Genomic DNA, 13,093 nt, shown 5'->3' on the forward strand with positions numbered 1-13,093 from the left:
CAGCATCTACTTCGTCCACAGCCACCAGCCCCGATTTATCTATTCATAATATCCCACATTCACGCACCCTACAAGAAACCATAATATAGAATAAAATTATACATAAGCAGAAACATCAACAGAATTAATCTTCAAATCCTCCCGCCTCCTCACCTCCGCCTCATCCTCATATTGAATCGAGTACCGAATCTCCTTGTGAATAACCATCTTATCCGCCCCTTCCCCATCCTCTCGCTCACTCGCACTACTCGCATGCCGAGTATGCGACCTCGGCACAAGCTCAATCAAATCCGACTCCACCGTAAACGAACCCACAGACCCAGCTCTCACACCATTCTTCCCCTTTTCCGGCATCTGGAAGCTCAGCTTCTTGCGCGGCGCGCGGAGCGGGAACATCGACCGACTCGCTGGCGCACGCACCGTATCCGATCTACCACTATCCCCATCCCTTTGATTATTTCCAAGCGCTCCGTGCGCACGGGGACTGTTATCCAGACACAACGAAAGATGGCCCTGATTCTCTGACTGTTGCGACCCAGCACCAGCACCAGCACCAGAGCCAGAGCCAGAACCAGAACTAGAACCACCAACGGCCGGAGTACCCCCGGCAGCCTTGACCCTGTACCTGCTCTTTTCCTCTGCATGCGAGAATGCGATCTCGAAGCGGAATTCGAATTCGAGCCCGAGCCAGACCCAGTCTTCGAGCTTTCTTTCGTACCGTTTGATCTCGACGCACTACTTTCCAGCGTTGAGTCGCCCGCTGTACCGTAGTTCGTGCTGACGGCTGCCATGAATGGTCGGAGACAGAATACACTGCATGCGACTAGAGCGTAGTGGAGCTCGACTTGCATCCAGACTGTTGGTTTGACAGCGGCGAGGGTTGTGTCTTTGCTGTTTAAAGATGTTCGGAGGGTTGCGATGTGGATTAGGGAGAAGATTATGAGACTGGGTTGAGGCGGTTAGTCTTGGGTTTGAGATTGGGGATGGGAGCGGGTTATACTCACGGAAAGCGGAATATAAATGCGAAGCCGACGGCTAGTTTGCGGCGAACGGACATGAAGAGGCCTTTTAGGAGGATCACGGCTAGTAGGAAGAGGAGGAGCTCGGTTATAACGTCGACTGCTGCGATGAATTGCCATCGTATGTACTATTATTGCGAGATGAGAGACGGCTTCGGACAGTTGATGGGTGGTATATCACGGGGGTTTTACGTACCAAGTCGCTGCATTGGCCACCGTCACTCCGCCAAGGTGTGTTTAGCTCACAGTTGACTAGGACAATGAATATAGCTGGGATGACCCAGGCAGTGCACAGAGCTAGTGTCGCCCACGATGCGCGGTTATGTGGTTTCTGAGGCGTGAGGCGGAGGTAGATAGCCACGACGCAGCATTTGGAGAGGTAGATGATTATCAGCGCGACGATATCGCTTGTTGCAATTAACTTAGGTATCTGCTCAGTTTGGGTCCATTGATACAAAGCGACATAAAATCAAATGACAACTTACAGCTTGAATCTGATCGAGTCGACCATCCTTCAATAACGATATAGAAGTCCCGAATCCGCGCGAGCATGCATAAAAGATGAGACTGGATTGTACCACAGCAGTAGCCTGTACATCAATTGAAATAACAGATCAGTATTGTGCTCAGGTAGCCCATTCAACCTAAACCTGAGTAGACTCGACTGGAATCTTCATGCCCTAACTCACCGTAGCACCCAACAAAACCCAATCATCGCGCGCAAACGGCGGGATCAACATGAGCCGCACATACAGGCGAATCAAGAAACACACCAAGGACACAACCAGCCCCAGCGCAGCAGTAATGATTACCCACGCGCCATGGTGCAAGTCATCGACGACCTCGAAGGGCGGCGACTGGCCTGGTGGCACATATGGGCCCATGACAGGGGGGAGGGAGCAAGAGCCACCGTAAACGACGGAGTCTAGACAAGTACCCTTCTCGTTGTTCTCATGTATGTCATGTGGATGGATGGAAATACTGTGGTGTTGTGTGGAATGTATATATGGCCTGCGCTGATCAACACAGACACAGAAGCGACTGCGAAAGGCTGTCAGATCTGGGGGCCATGTGGGCTGGATGGCGTGACGGGAACAAATTAAAGAAGGGGTTGATTCCAGACGCTTGTATACGTTGTATAGAAAAGCCGAAGCAGGAGGTATGCGGGTGTCAAGACGAGGCGATAACGGTTGAGCTAGGTTCCGTTTCTCCTACGGTGCGCTTGCGATTGTGATTTTCTCTGCCTTGGGAGGTCATATGCCGACACCCGATAAAAAGATGGACTATCGAGTTTATGCATGTACATACGTAGGGCTGGTGGGATTCGCTCGATATCGGCGGATGCTGGAAGGGGGATTCGAATGTGCATGGCCGGTATATCCCTTTCTTCCGTTGGAGGGTATAAACGGTGGCAATTATTATCATTTTCGGTGTAAGTTCAGGTCATCTGGTTGGAATGGCGATTTGACTTCTCTCCCTCACGTCGAACTTCGATGTAGTACGGAGTACTGTGGGCACGCTGCTTTAGGGCACGGCGGCCCGCTGTAGGGTCGTCGATCAGCGTGCGCCCTTCAGAATTAGGCTGTGGGTCTTTAGGAGGTTGTAATCCGATAGGCCATGTGGTTTGCTCTTGGACAAATAAAGCGAGGGGTTCATGCATTCACCCGTTATTTGGTTCGAGGCAGGCATGGAATGGAGTGTGGCGGAATTATCTGGGGGATAAGCAACGAGGGGATGTGCGACAGGGATTAATTAACTAATGGGTTAGAGGGCTAGCGCGAGTGATGCATCAGAAATGTATCCGGTAGTGGTGCCGAGTCTGTTCAAGGGGTTGGGTTTGTTTATAGTTCGTACTTTGTTGTCGATCATTTTGGTGAGTGCGCTCTTAAAAGAGAGAAACAAGTCATAGTTATTTATGTGCAACTGCTATACTGCGTAGAATAGAAGGATTTAAAGTAGCGTTAAAACCCTGATTGTCAGTCTAAATTTCAATATCTCCCAGGTTTAAGGACGCTAAATGGACAACCCCCCCCTGTGGCATGCAAGGTCTCAATACGCCCCATTCCGTGCAAGAGACAAGGGATAGCAAACACCAAAACTGAGTTTTAACAGTCCCATTCCCAATTGGATTAGATACATCACCCTTGAGCAAAGAACGATGTATCATTCGGATCGCTGCTTGGGTGTTCCGAGGAGGTGTGCTTCCCACATGGCGCGCGAGAAATTTTCCCAAGCCATGCCTTGCTCCCACGTCAATACCACGCTTCAATCCCGGCAATTCAGTGTCCAACATGTCATGATTCCAGTCCTTTGGGTTTTCTCCTGATACCTGCTTCTTTTGGTTACAGCCTTTTTTGTTAGATTTATTAGAGGGTGCTTTGGTCTTTGGGCGCTTTTATACTTCGCATCCTAGATCCTTCGGGGCATCGAGTTGCCAGGAGATAGAGGCATTCGTTTTTATTCTCGCAATTCCCTATTTCCTTGTCAGGAATTTTCTTATCTCGCCTAGATAGATTCTTATTTAATCGTTCAGCTACGCGCGCGATCATGACGGTCTTCAGCAGATCCAGACCTGACTCGCAGCAAACGATGACTGGTCTCGACGACGAGGAGTATGCGCAGAAAGGCCTTGTTGAGCCTCGGTATATGGGCACGTTGGCAGATCGGCGTGATATGAATGCTCTTGGTCGAGTGCAGGTACTGCGAGTAAGTTGCTCCGCCCTGGTTGTTTCGGTTGTGTTGGCCTTGCTGACACCACGAAGAGAAATTTTCGGTTTATCTCGATTGTTGGATTTGGATGCACTTTGATCTGCACATGGGAAGTTATCTTGACGTACGTGCTAGTTCCTGCATATGGTGATTATGTAGACCACTGACTCCATTAATAGATTGCTGGCGGCTGGCTTGACCGACGGCGGTACAGCGGGCTTGATATGGGGGTTCATCGGCATCTCAATTGGGTTCACCCTTGTCTATGCCAGCATTGCTGAGATGGCCTCGATGTATGTGACTGACAACTTGCTCTTCCTGGCCAGATCGCTGCTAATCAATAGATAAATAGGGCCCCCACTGCTGGTGGACAGTATCATTGGGTGTCGGAGTTCGCACCAAAGAGAGAACAAAAGTACCTCAGCTATATCACAGGTAACACAGCTAGTCCTTGTGTGAGTCTAATTAGCTAACATATCATCTCAGGATGGCTTTCTGCAATGGGGTGGCAATGCGCCATTGTGTCCATCGCTTACCTCGCTGGCACAATCATTCAAGGCCTGATCGTCTTGAACCAGCCAGACTATGACTTCCAACAATGGCATGGTACCATGCTAGTAATTGCCATCTCAACCTTCTCAATTTTATTCAACACCTTCCTAGCTAAGAATCTTCCCTTCGTGGAAGGATTGATCTTGATCATCCATATTGTTGGCCTGTTCGCTATCATCATCCCGTTGTGGGTACTCGCACCACGCAACAATGTGCAGGCAGTCTTCACCACATTCAACAACGGGGGCGGCTGGGATAGCCCTGGGACGGCAACATTGGTCGGTTTATCTACTACCATAACATCCATGCTTGGTTATGATTGCTCGGTTCATATGTGTAAGAAAGAGCTCTACGGACGACCTCAGATCTGGTATATCGTGCTGACATTCAAAAAGCCGAAGAAATCAAAGACGCAGCAGAGACACTCCCAAAGGCAATGATGACATCTGTTGCCGTTAACGGCGTGTTGGGATTCATCATGCTGGTCACACTGTGCTTCACACTAGGCGAGGTCGACAGAATCCTCGATACCCCGACGAGATTCCCGTTTATCCAGATCTTCTACAACACCACGGGTAGCATCGCCGCGACAAACGCCATGACAGCCGTGCTGGTGGTAACGCTGACCGCCAGCACAATCACCGAGGTGGCGACGGCATCGCGCCAGCTCTGGTCGTTTGCCCGGGATGAGGGGCTGCCCTTTTCGTCCTTTTTCGCATATGTAAGCCACTTCTTCTCCCTATTCTGACCCCCTGTGTGGCACCAGAAACAAGAGTTGTAGATTCGGCTATATTAACACGTAACCACCAGGTCACACCAGGCTGGAACATTCCCCTCAACTCCGTTATGGTGTCTCTAGTCATCACAGTGTTACTATCGATGATCAACATCGGGTCGCAGGTCGCTCTGAACGCCGTCGTCTCGCTCACCATCACATCCCTGTTGTCGGCGTATATCATTTCGATTGGGTGCGTATTTCTAAAACGTGTTCGGGGCGAGCCGCTCCCACATCACCGGTGGTCACTTGGGAAATTTGGCATGGCGGTGAATGTTGGGGCGTTGGCGTTCCTCTGTCCGATTTTTGTCTTTGCGTTCTTTCCCCTGTCGACGGATGTTACGCTTGAAACGATGAACTGGAGCGTGGCGATGTATGTTGGCATCGTTGGATCTGCGACGATTTATTATTTGGTTCGGGGGAAACATCATTTCATTCCACCTGTGGCCTTGGTTCAGCGGGATGAGAATAGTTAAGATTGCGTTTGGTTGGGTTGGAGTGTTTGTCATTTTTCTTTTCTGACATTATTTTTCTGTCTACGTTTGGCTGCTAGAGGGATTGTGTATGTTGATGACGTGATGACGTGACGTACTCCGTATATAGGTACGATCTTGAGATTCTGCTGTTATTATTACCCCGGCTATCATTATTTCATTCATCTTGTTCAGACAGAATCGTACAGCAATGACGTGGCGCCTGCCCCTATCTGTGTTGATAGTTACTCGGTTTTGATGTCTCGGAGACTTCCAAGAGCAAGGGCTCGACCATTCAGCCGGTCATCGGCAATTGAAATTAAGTTATCAGATGGAACCCGTTAGCCCTTGTAAGGTTTCTTCCCCCTAAAACATACGCCACTAACACTTTAGAACCTTCAAGACTACTCTGTAATTTGTACGCAAACCCCAGCCTTCTTACCCGGCGTGACAAAGAATATGGAGTGGATCAATACAACAGCGCAAATGCAGGGCCACTAGTACATAGAATAGAGACTTAGTGACACACTAAAAGTCCCGGAGATGAGCTACAGTGCGGAAGAGTCAGCTCGAGATCTCCGTGGGGAGTGGTTTCAGGCTATGTGTTATTATTGAATCACTGAATTCAGGCTGAAAGTTCCAGGGGCGATCTGCTTTACTGTTTTTCTAGAACATCCCTAGCTCATTATTCAATCTGACCCACTGATTGATCTCGGCCTGGCATCCCCACTTTGGACCGGATGGTTGGGAAATTGGTTTCCCGAGGGTTAGGGACGTGTAAGCTAGGAGAGCTGTGATGGGCCAACGAAATACACGAGGCTTGGTCCGGCTGATCGGAAAGTGGGGGAGACTATAGAGAGAGATACATTTCGTACTTTGTAAGAATGGGGGCTTGAGGCTTGGGCCCAGGGGATTTTTATTGCAAAATAATAATATAATGTGCCCCTGTCTGGGATTGCCCCGGTTCGTACGGAGTAGATAACTAGAACACATGCTTACATGTGGAGTGTGGTAATACGGAGTCGGTTATCAGATGGGATTGATTACTCGAAGAGGCGGACAAATCCGCTCTTTGCTATCTGATTGATCTGATAACCGAGGTAATGTGTATGGTATTGTCATATTACATACAATACACATGTTCGAACATTTGAATTCAACATTTTCTGTCGGCCCACCTCGGAACTTACATTTTTTTCCAATTGCAATTTAAAATATCCCTGTAGAACCCCTGTCCAACGTAAGTTGTATATTGTAGGATAATTGCAATCATATGATATCTTACTATGGTCATTCCAGGTCGGTTAATAGCCGGGAGTTTCCTCGGCTGTTCTCAGCGCCACCGAATACATGTAAAGTACAGGTTCATCTTCATATGCACCGTCGATCTGGATGGATACGATGACCCCAAATGGAGCCGGTGCCATATCCAGTAGTCGAGTCCTTATTACTGCTGACATTCAAGATTAACGTTAGTCAAGATCCCATATTCTAGCTCTTATATAGTTGTAAAATATCAATGCCGGAACCAACCGCGTAACATACCCGGTGACGAAGAATGTGGCGAATCTGATAAATCCCTGTTCTGTTTCCGATCTTCAACGCTGTGAAACCCTGTATTTCTCAATCCCATACCGTCATTTTCATTTTCCCCGATTCTCTGTACGGAACTACCATCCCGACCATTCTTCGGGTCCGCTCTCTCTTCCCTCATCCCACTATTTTGTTCCCATGCTCTATTCATAGAAAGCAAAAAGGGGGTTCTACATACATCCCTTAACCAGCATCACGTCTCGACTCATATACCCCGGTCTTCCCTCGTTGCGCCGATTCTTGTGCAACTTTTCGGTAACTCCCAACACTCCTCTAAATTTCCTCATGGGTATGCGGAGAACACTCAACCCCAATCCAATCGAGACTCACATTTTAACCTATCGAATTAGTTCACGCCGTCCAATCCATCATGCCGTCGGCGACTTATGCTTCAACGGGGTCCCGCCCCCGCAGAGCCACTTATCAAGAAATCCCAGTGTCCTCGACCTCCCACCCAGATAACCCAATTCCGGAAGAGCCTCGAGGCGTGCGTTCGCTCTCAGTGACCGACACCAATTTCAACGTCATCTCCTCGGGCTCCTCCCAGGGCACTGTATCGAGCGGCTCAAATTCCCCCGACACCCCTCTGACACCACCCACCGAGTCCCAATCCGAGGAAGAAAATGCAGAGGGAAAGGTCGACGGTGGTCGGCAACGGCGACGAGCATCCACTGTTCTCATCTCACAGAACGCGGACGATATGCGAAGGGTATTGGAGAATGTGGGCACAGCAGGCACTCAGAAGCTTCAATCCCTCTGCTGTGGTGGGGGTTGTTGCCGGGGACAGGCATTGCGCCCTGTAGATGGACCGATCTCAGGCTTCAATTCCATCGTTGGACCTATCGGCAACAAGGCTTTTGATAGCCTCAAACTAAACCTCGATCTCCTCACCATGGACAGTGAGCTTTCCAACATTGCCCCGCTCCCAGAGAAGACCGTTTCGTTCAAGCCAGCCCCCGCATCGGCGGCCGATATGACCTTTGGCCCCGCAGACCACCCTCCGGAATTCGTGCAGCCGCACCCTCCTTACCAGGTCTACCGTGCGCCTCTGTTCCACACCCGTGAGTTGACAGGACCCGGAGCCGAGAAGCGTACCTACCACTTTGATATCGATGTCACCGACTACCCTGCCGAAAGCGGGATGGTCGACTTTGTAGTCGGCGGTGCAATTGGCGTGTGCCCCAAGAACAAAGACTCCGAAGTCGAAGAGGTCCTCAACCTCCTAGGTGTGCCAAATTCCATGCGCGACAAGAAAGTCCTCATGCGCACAACCAATGGCCGCTGGCCGACAATCTGGGGCGACGACAAGCCCCGCGAAATCATCACTACCCGTCGTGAAGTCCTAAGCTGGTGCTCGGACATCCAGAGTTACGCCCCAACAAAGCCACTCTTCCGCCTCCTCGCAGAGTACACAAGCGAGCCAAACGAGAAGAAAATCCTCGATTACCTCTCCTCAGCCCAAGGCCAAGGCGCCTTCTGCGACATACGCACAACCTCCTTCGTCTCCCTCACACAACTCCTCACAGCCTTCTCAAGCTCTCAACCACCCCTCGACCACCTCCTCTCCGTCCTCAACACCCTCATGCCCCGCTTCTACTCCCTCTCCCAAGACCCCCAGATATCCTGTCAGTACAAAGGCAGCGAATGCCGACGTCTAATCGAAGTCGCTGTCACAGTCGCCGAGTCCGATGACTGGCGCGGCGGGTCCCGCACAGGCGTAGGTTCCGGGTACCTGGAGTCCCTCGCGCAGCGAGCGATTGCCGCCGAAGCCTCCGGCGAGAAACTCAACCTCCATGTACCCATGTTCCGAGGACTGATGGCGAACCCGCTCGCGACGCGCTTTGCCTCTGACGGGCCGATGTTGCTCATCGGTGCAGGAGTTGGAATTGCGCCTTTCCGCGGCTTTGTGCAGCGCCGTCTGCAGTCTGCGAACTGCGCCAATAAGGTCTGGGTGCTGCAGGGTGTCCGTGACTCACTGCTCGACGAGCTTTACTCGGGCGAGTGGGGTGTGCATGAGGATAAGGTGCGCACTGTTGTGCAGAGCCGTAAGGGTGAGAGCCGCTATGTGCAGGAGGAGGTTAGACACCAGGCTGATCTTGTTTGGTTCGTTATCAACTCGCTTGATGGTCGAGTCTTTGTTTGTGGTTCGGGTAAGGGTATGGGTGAGGGCGTTGAGGCTGCTCTTGTTGAGGTTGCTATGGCCAAGGGTAATCTCAATGCCCAAGAGGCCGATATGTTCTGGCAGCGGAAGAAGGAGGCTGGACAGTATATTGCTGTAAGTTTTGATGTGTTTTGATGTTATGGGGGGCTATGCTGACTTTTTTCAAGGAAACTTGGTGATCGCTTCAATTCTAAGTGGTTGGCTCTCCCGCATTATGCCTTGATGGCCAAATGCTCATTGCAATCATGTGCAAAAGTTATTGGTCATTCGCCTGTACATATTTGTCCCGTCCTGCTTGCATATGCAGAAGCTCTGCGGTTGTTATTTCTTTTGCTTTGAGCTCATGGCTAGACACACACCGTCGACTGGCCTTGCATCATTTTGCTCTTTATCTGATTAATGTTTTTTTAGCGGGGTGGTTATCTGTTCTCTCTTGTCTTTTTTCTTCTTCTTTTGCATTCTTTCTTGGTATCCCGGGTTTTGTTCCCCAGGTTTATGGGTTGTGATATTTCTTCCAGTTTTAGTTGAACATACATAAATCAATATTTTTTTTCTATCTGATTCTTCGTCTATCTGATTCTTCACGCTCCGTCCTGTATTGCCACGGTCTATTTGCTGCTTATGTAGTGTTCATTACTTCAGGGCAGTCTCAGATCCCAGCCTGAATACCTAAATCACATAACAGACGACATAATACATTCTGAAATAGGACACCAGCTCATAATCACATATCTTTCTTTGATCTCTTACTTTGTTCTCACCGTCACGGCCACCCTCAAGTGACCCTCTGAACCAATTCATCCTTCTCATAGGTAGGTTTTCTGATTCCACTGCCGGTCAACAGACGGCGTCATAAGGTCTTGCCATAGTAAGTTGTGAGCTACCAACTGCGGGCGGGCACTGTGAGAGAGGATCTGTCCTTCATCAGGGAAGGTATTGCGGAACGTGCCATCCGCATACCGATGGGCTTGTGTGATACGGTTAGCCCGCTTTCTGATTTTCCCGGCGGCATTGTAGAATCAGTGTGCTGGGCCTTGGGGGCGTTGCTTAGGTACCCCTCTTAGGCTCGTTTCCCGGTGCCGCTTCCTTGTCTTTCGGGTTTGAGGTAGCCTAAAGCATGTTAGCTAGAACCAAATCGGCGATAACTGAGCTTCCTACCTTTTGGCCGCGATTGGCTCTGGGTCTGTTCTTCTTCGGCTTAACTCGTAACAGACTTTTGGGATCGTTGAATTCGCCCACTAGGGTATCACGCTTGCTTGGCTTAAGAGCCGCTTAAGAGCCGAATGATACGTTCGGGCGTCAATAAGAGCAGAACGCAGAACCACTTCCGCATACCATGCGTTTAGTGGACAGGAATCGACGATTAGAATCTGTCGAAATGGGATACCTAGGCCCTAAACAGGAACCGAGGTTTTTGTTATGGTCTAGTGGAAAAGTGGCTGTAGTATTTCCCACAGAATCTTTTGATGGTGGCCAAACTTGCTTTGGTCTACCTCTTGAAACACCTTTTGCTCCAGAAGCTGTTGGAAGAGAAGTCTTAGCCGTGGCGAGCGGCTGGCGCCTTTGATGGCCCATGCGGTCCCCACATTGTGCTGGAGGATCTTTTCCAGATATCGATTTGGAAAATTCGGGCGTTCGGGCAGAACCTCCTCAAACAAGAGTTTATAGCACTTCTTCCGTAGCTTCCACCGATTTTGGTAGTAGTAGTGATCCGGGTCTACCAGTTTCTTTAGTCCAGTTGAGAACTGGAATGTCTCATGGATCTGATCATCGGTAACTTTTGCTTCCCTTGGGGAAGCCTCGGGGCAAGCTGGCGATGAAGCCATGTTATTGTGGCTACTAGCGAAGGGGAGAGAGAGGAAGAAGAATCTCTGTGTATTCAATCTATGAAGAGCAGGGTATTTATACCCTGAATCTGGCTAACAAACTGAGAAGGGGGAGAAAATATCTATAAAAATATATATTTAAAAAACCTATCTGAGAAGACAAATGAGAAGGCTATCTAAGAAGACATATAAAAAGACTACCTAAGGAGACACTAAAAAGACCACCAAAAAGACATCTGAAAAGACATCTGAAAAGACTACAATAAAAAACCACCAAAAAAATACTTGACAAGGCCGTATAAGCGGCCGGCTATTCTTGTTATGGAGAGATCCAAAAACATAGGGTAATGGAGAACCCCGGCATTTTTCACGGGTTAAAATCCGACGCCTTCCTAGGTGTGGCTCAAAGTTCGTGTATTTACACAATAGCAGTACATCGCTCAGTATGGGATCAGTGTAAATAGAATCGTTCATTCATCCATCCATCCATCATCCACTGGATAAGAAAAGAAACTGTTCTTGACATAATCGTCAGGTCTACCGAAAAGGCTAGAACATAAAGCAAACATAACATGAGAATATACAATTTGCCACAAATTGTGTGCTTGGGCTAATTCATCAAAACACCCTTCAATCAACTTTCTCGTAACATAAGAACGGTGCATGCAAAGGGTCAACAAGCAAAGCACTAGAGCATAGCAGCGATCGCCACGACAGCAGCTGCCCCCATTGGCGCAGCAGTAACCATAGCTCCCCCATTAGGAGTCTTGGTTGCCTCGCTGGCAGTGAATGAAGCTGTTCCGGCTGTGACATCTATCCCGTAGGAGGTGTAGGACTTCGTTGGCAGGTTTTTGGTGGAGCTGGAGGTGGAGGTAGAATACGAAACGCCTGCAGTGGTGCCGGTGACCTTCACGCTAAACGAACAAGAAGGAGATTCGGTGGCCTTAGCGAAAGTGCAGTCAAATTTTTGGGTTCCAGTCACAGCATTGACCGTTCCTGAGCCCGACACGGTATATACACCTGTGAGACTGTAGGTTTTCGGGCCCTGAATCATGGTCCAGGGGGTAGCGATCTCGCAATCAGACTTGGGCGCACCGCTAAGACATCCGATTCTGTAGGTAGTGGCGACGGCATTGATCCCAGCGACGCTGGCAGCTGTGCTGGTCCATGGGTGGAGGTGGAGACTATGAGCCCATTGCATTCCACCTCCAAAATAGTTGATTCTGGTTGATTCGTCCGCAGTGACGAGGGCAGCTAGTGCCGTTGAGAGAAACCAAGTGATACGCATTATGTATTTCGTTTTTGTGAAAGGATTAACTGTTAAAGCAACTGATGAGTAGAGATTTCAGGAATCGAGAAAAAGAAAGAAAAGAAGTGGGAAAAGGTCTTCTTTAAGCCGCATTCCCCCAACTATTAGGGGGCTGGCCCCAGAAACTCAGCCCAGCAAATGAGCTGATACCCTGTCAGCCTAACCACCTGGGCATGCAGCTAAAAAGAAGCGAGGTAATCTTATTGGCTCAGCCATAAAGGAACTTGTGTAGGGCACCCGATCAGTGCCGGATCATCCGCTGTGGCTTAAGTGATAGTGATGGTGATGGTGCAGATGAGCTGGTCAACCCTCCGTTTGATGCGTATCTTTTGAACAAAAAGATGGGAAAACTGAATGCAAAACCAATGAAGTCTCTATGTTTTCTTTTTTCTTTTTCGCGGACGTGGTTAGAGGGTCGAGCCCCGTGGGGGCCGTTTCAACAAATCCACATCCCTGCATCAGACTGGCGCCCCAACCGGGCAGTGAAGCATAATACACCGATGACAGCACAGGGAATTTGCGCACTGATACTTTATATACTGATATGGAGTTCTCGATTGAAGAAGACAGGAATAGCAGCAATGATGATCTACGGCATGGATGGATGGATTTCTGTGGAGAGGAAGGTGGGAAACAGGCCATGGATTGAATTGAGCTAATAACCGGAAGAAAGAAA

The 13,093-nt window shown here is 49.4% G+C and overlaps 4 protein-coding genes across 4 annotated transcripts; 2 read left to right on the plus strand and 2 right to left on the minus strand.

The window, feature by feature from the left end:
* Window positions 1-96: 96 nt before the first annotated feature.
* On the minus strand, window positions 97-1,903 carry N7471_009696 (uncharacterized protein; the record flags this gene model as incomplete). The annotated part of the gene is made up of 6 exons (XM_057282415.1): window positions 97-638; window positions 719-945; window positions 1,005-1,147; window positions 1,216-1,440; window positions 1,505-1,609; window positions 1,709-1,903. 6 exons carry the CDS (start codon window positions 1,901-1,903, stop codon window positions 97-99), a joined length of 1,437 nt encoding a protein of 478 aa, XP_057133298.1.
* A 1,663-nt stretch (window positions 1,904-3,566) lies between these two features.
* On the plus strand, window positions 3,567-5,531 carry N7471_009697 (putative GABA permease; the record flags this gene model as incomplete). Its single annotated transcript, XM_057282416.1, has 7 exons — window positions 3,567-3,725; window positions 3,782-3,852; window positions 3,908-4,021; window positions 4,081-4,163; window positions 4,215-4,616; window positions 4,676-5,001; window positions 5,091-5,531. The coding sequence occupies 7 exons, from the start codon at window positions 3,567-3,569 to the stop codon at window positions 5,529-5,531; spliced, it is 1,596 nt and encodes a 531-aa protein (XP_057133299.1).
* Window positions 5,532-7,406: 1,875 nt separating this feature from the next.
* Window positions 7,407-9,461, plus strand: N7471_009698 (FAD binding domain protein; the record flags this gene model as incomplete). The annotated part of the gene is made up of 3 exons (XM_057282417.1): window positions 7,407-7,410; window positions 7,472-9,396; window positions 9,450-9,461. The coding sequence occupies 3 exons, from the start codon at window positions 7,407-7,409 to the stop codon at window positions 9,459-9,461; spliced, it is 1,941 nt and encodes a 646-aa protein (XP_057133300.1).
* Window positions 9,462-11,796: 2,335 nt separating this feature from the next.
* Window positions 11,797-12,396, minus strand: N7471_009699 (uncharacterized protein; the record flags this gene model as incomplete). Its single annotated transcript, XM_057282418.1, has 1 exon — window positions 11,797-12,396. The coding sequence occupies one exon, from the start codon at window positions 12,394-12,396 to the stop codon at window positions 11,797-11,799; it is 600 nt and encodes a 199-aa protein (XP_057133301.1).
* Window positions 12,397-13,093: the final 697 nt, after the last annotated feature.

This window comes from Penicillium samsonianum (assembly GCF_028829775.1).
Source record: "Penicillium samsonianum strain IBT 33392 chromosome Unknown utg000005l_segment0_segment0, whole genome shotgun sequence".
Taxonomy (NCBI): domain Eukaryota; kingdom Fungi; phylum Ascomycota; class Eurotiomycetes; order Eurotiales; family Aspergillaceae; genus Penicillium; species Penicillium samsonianum.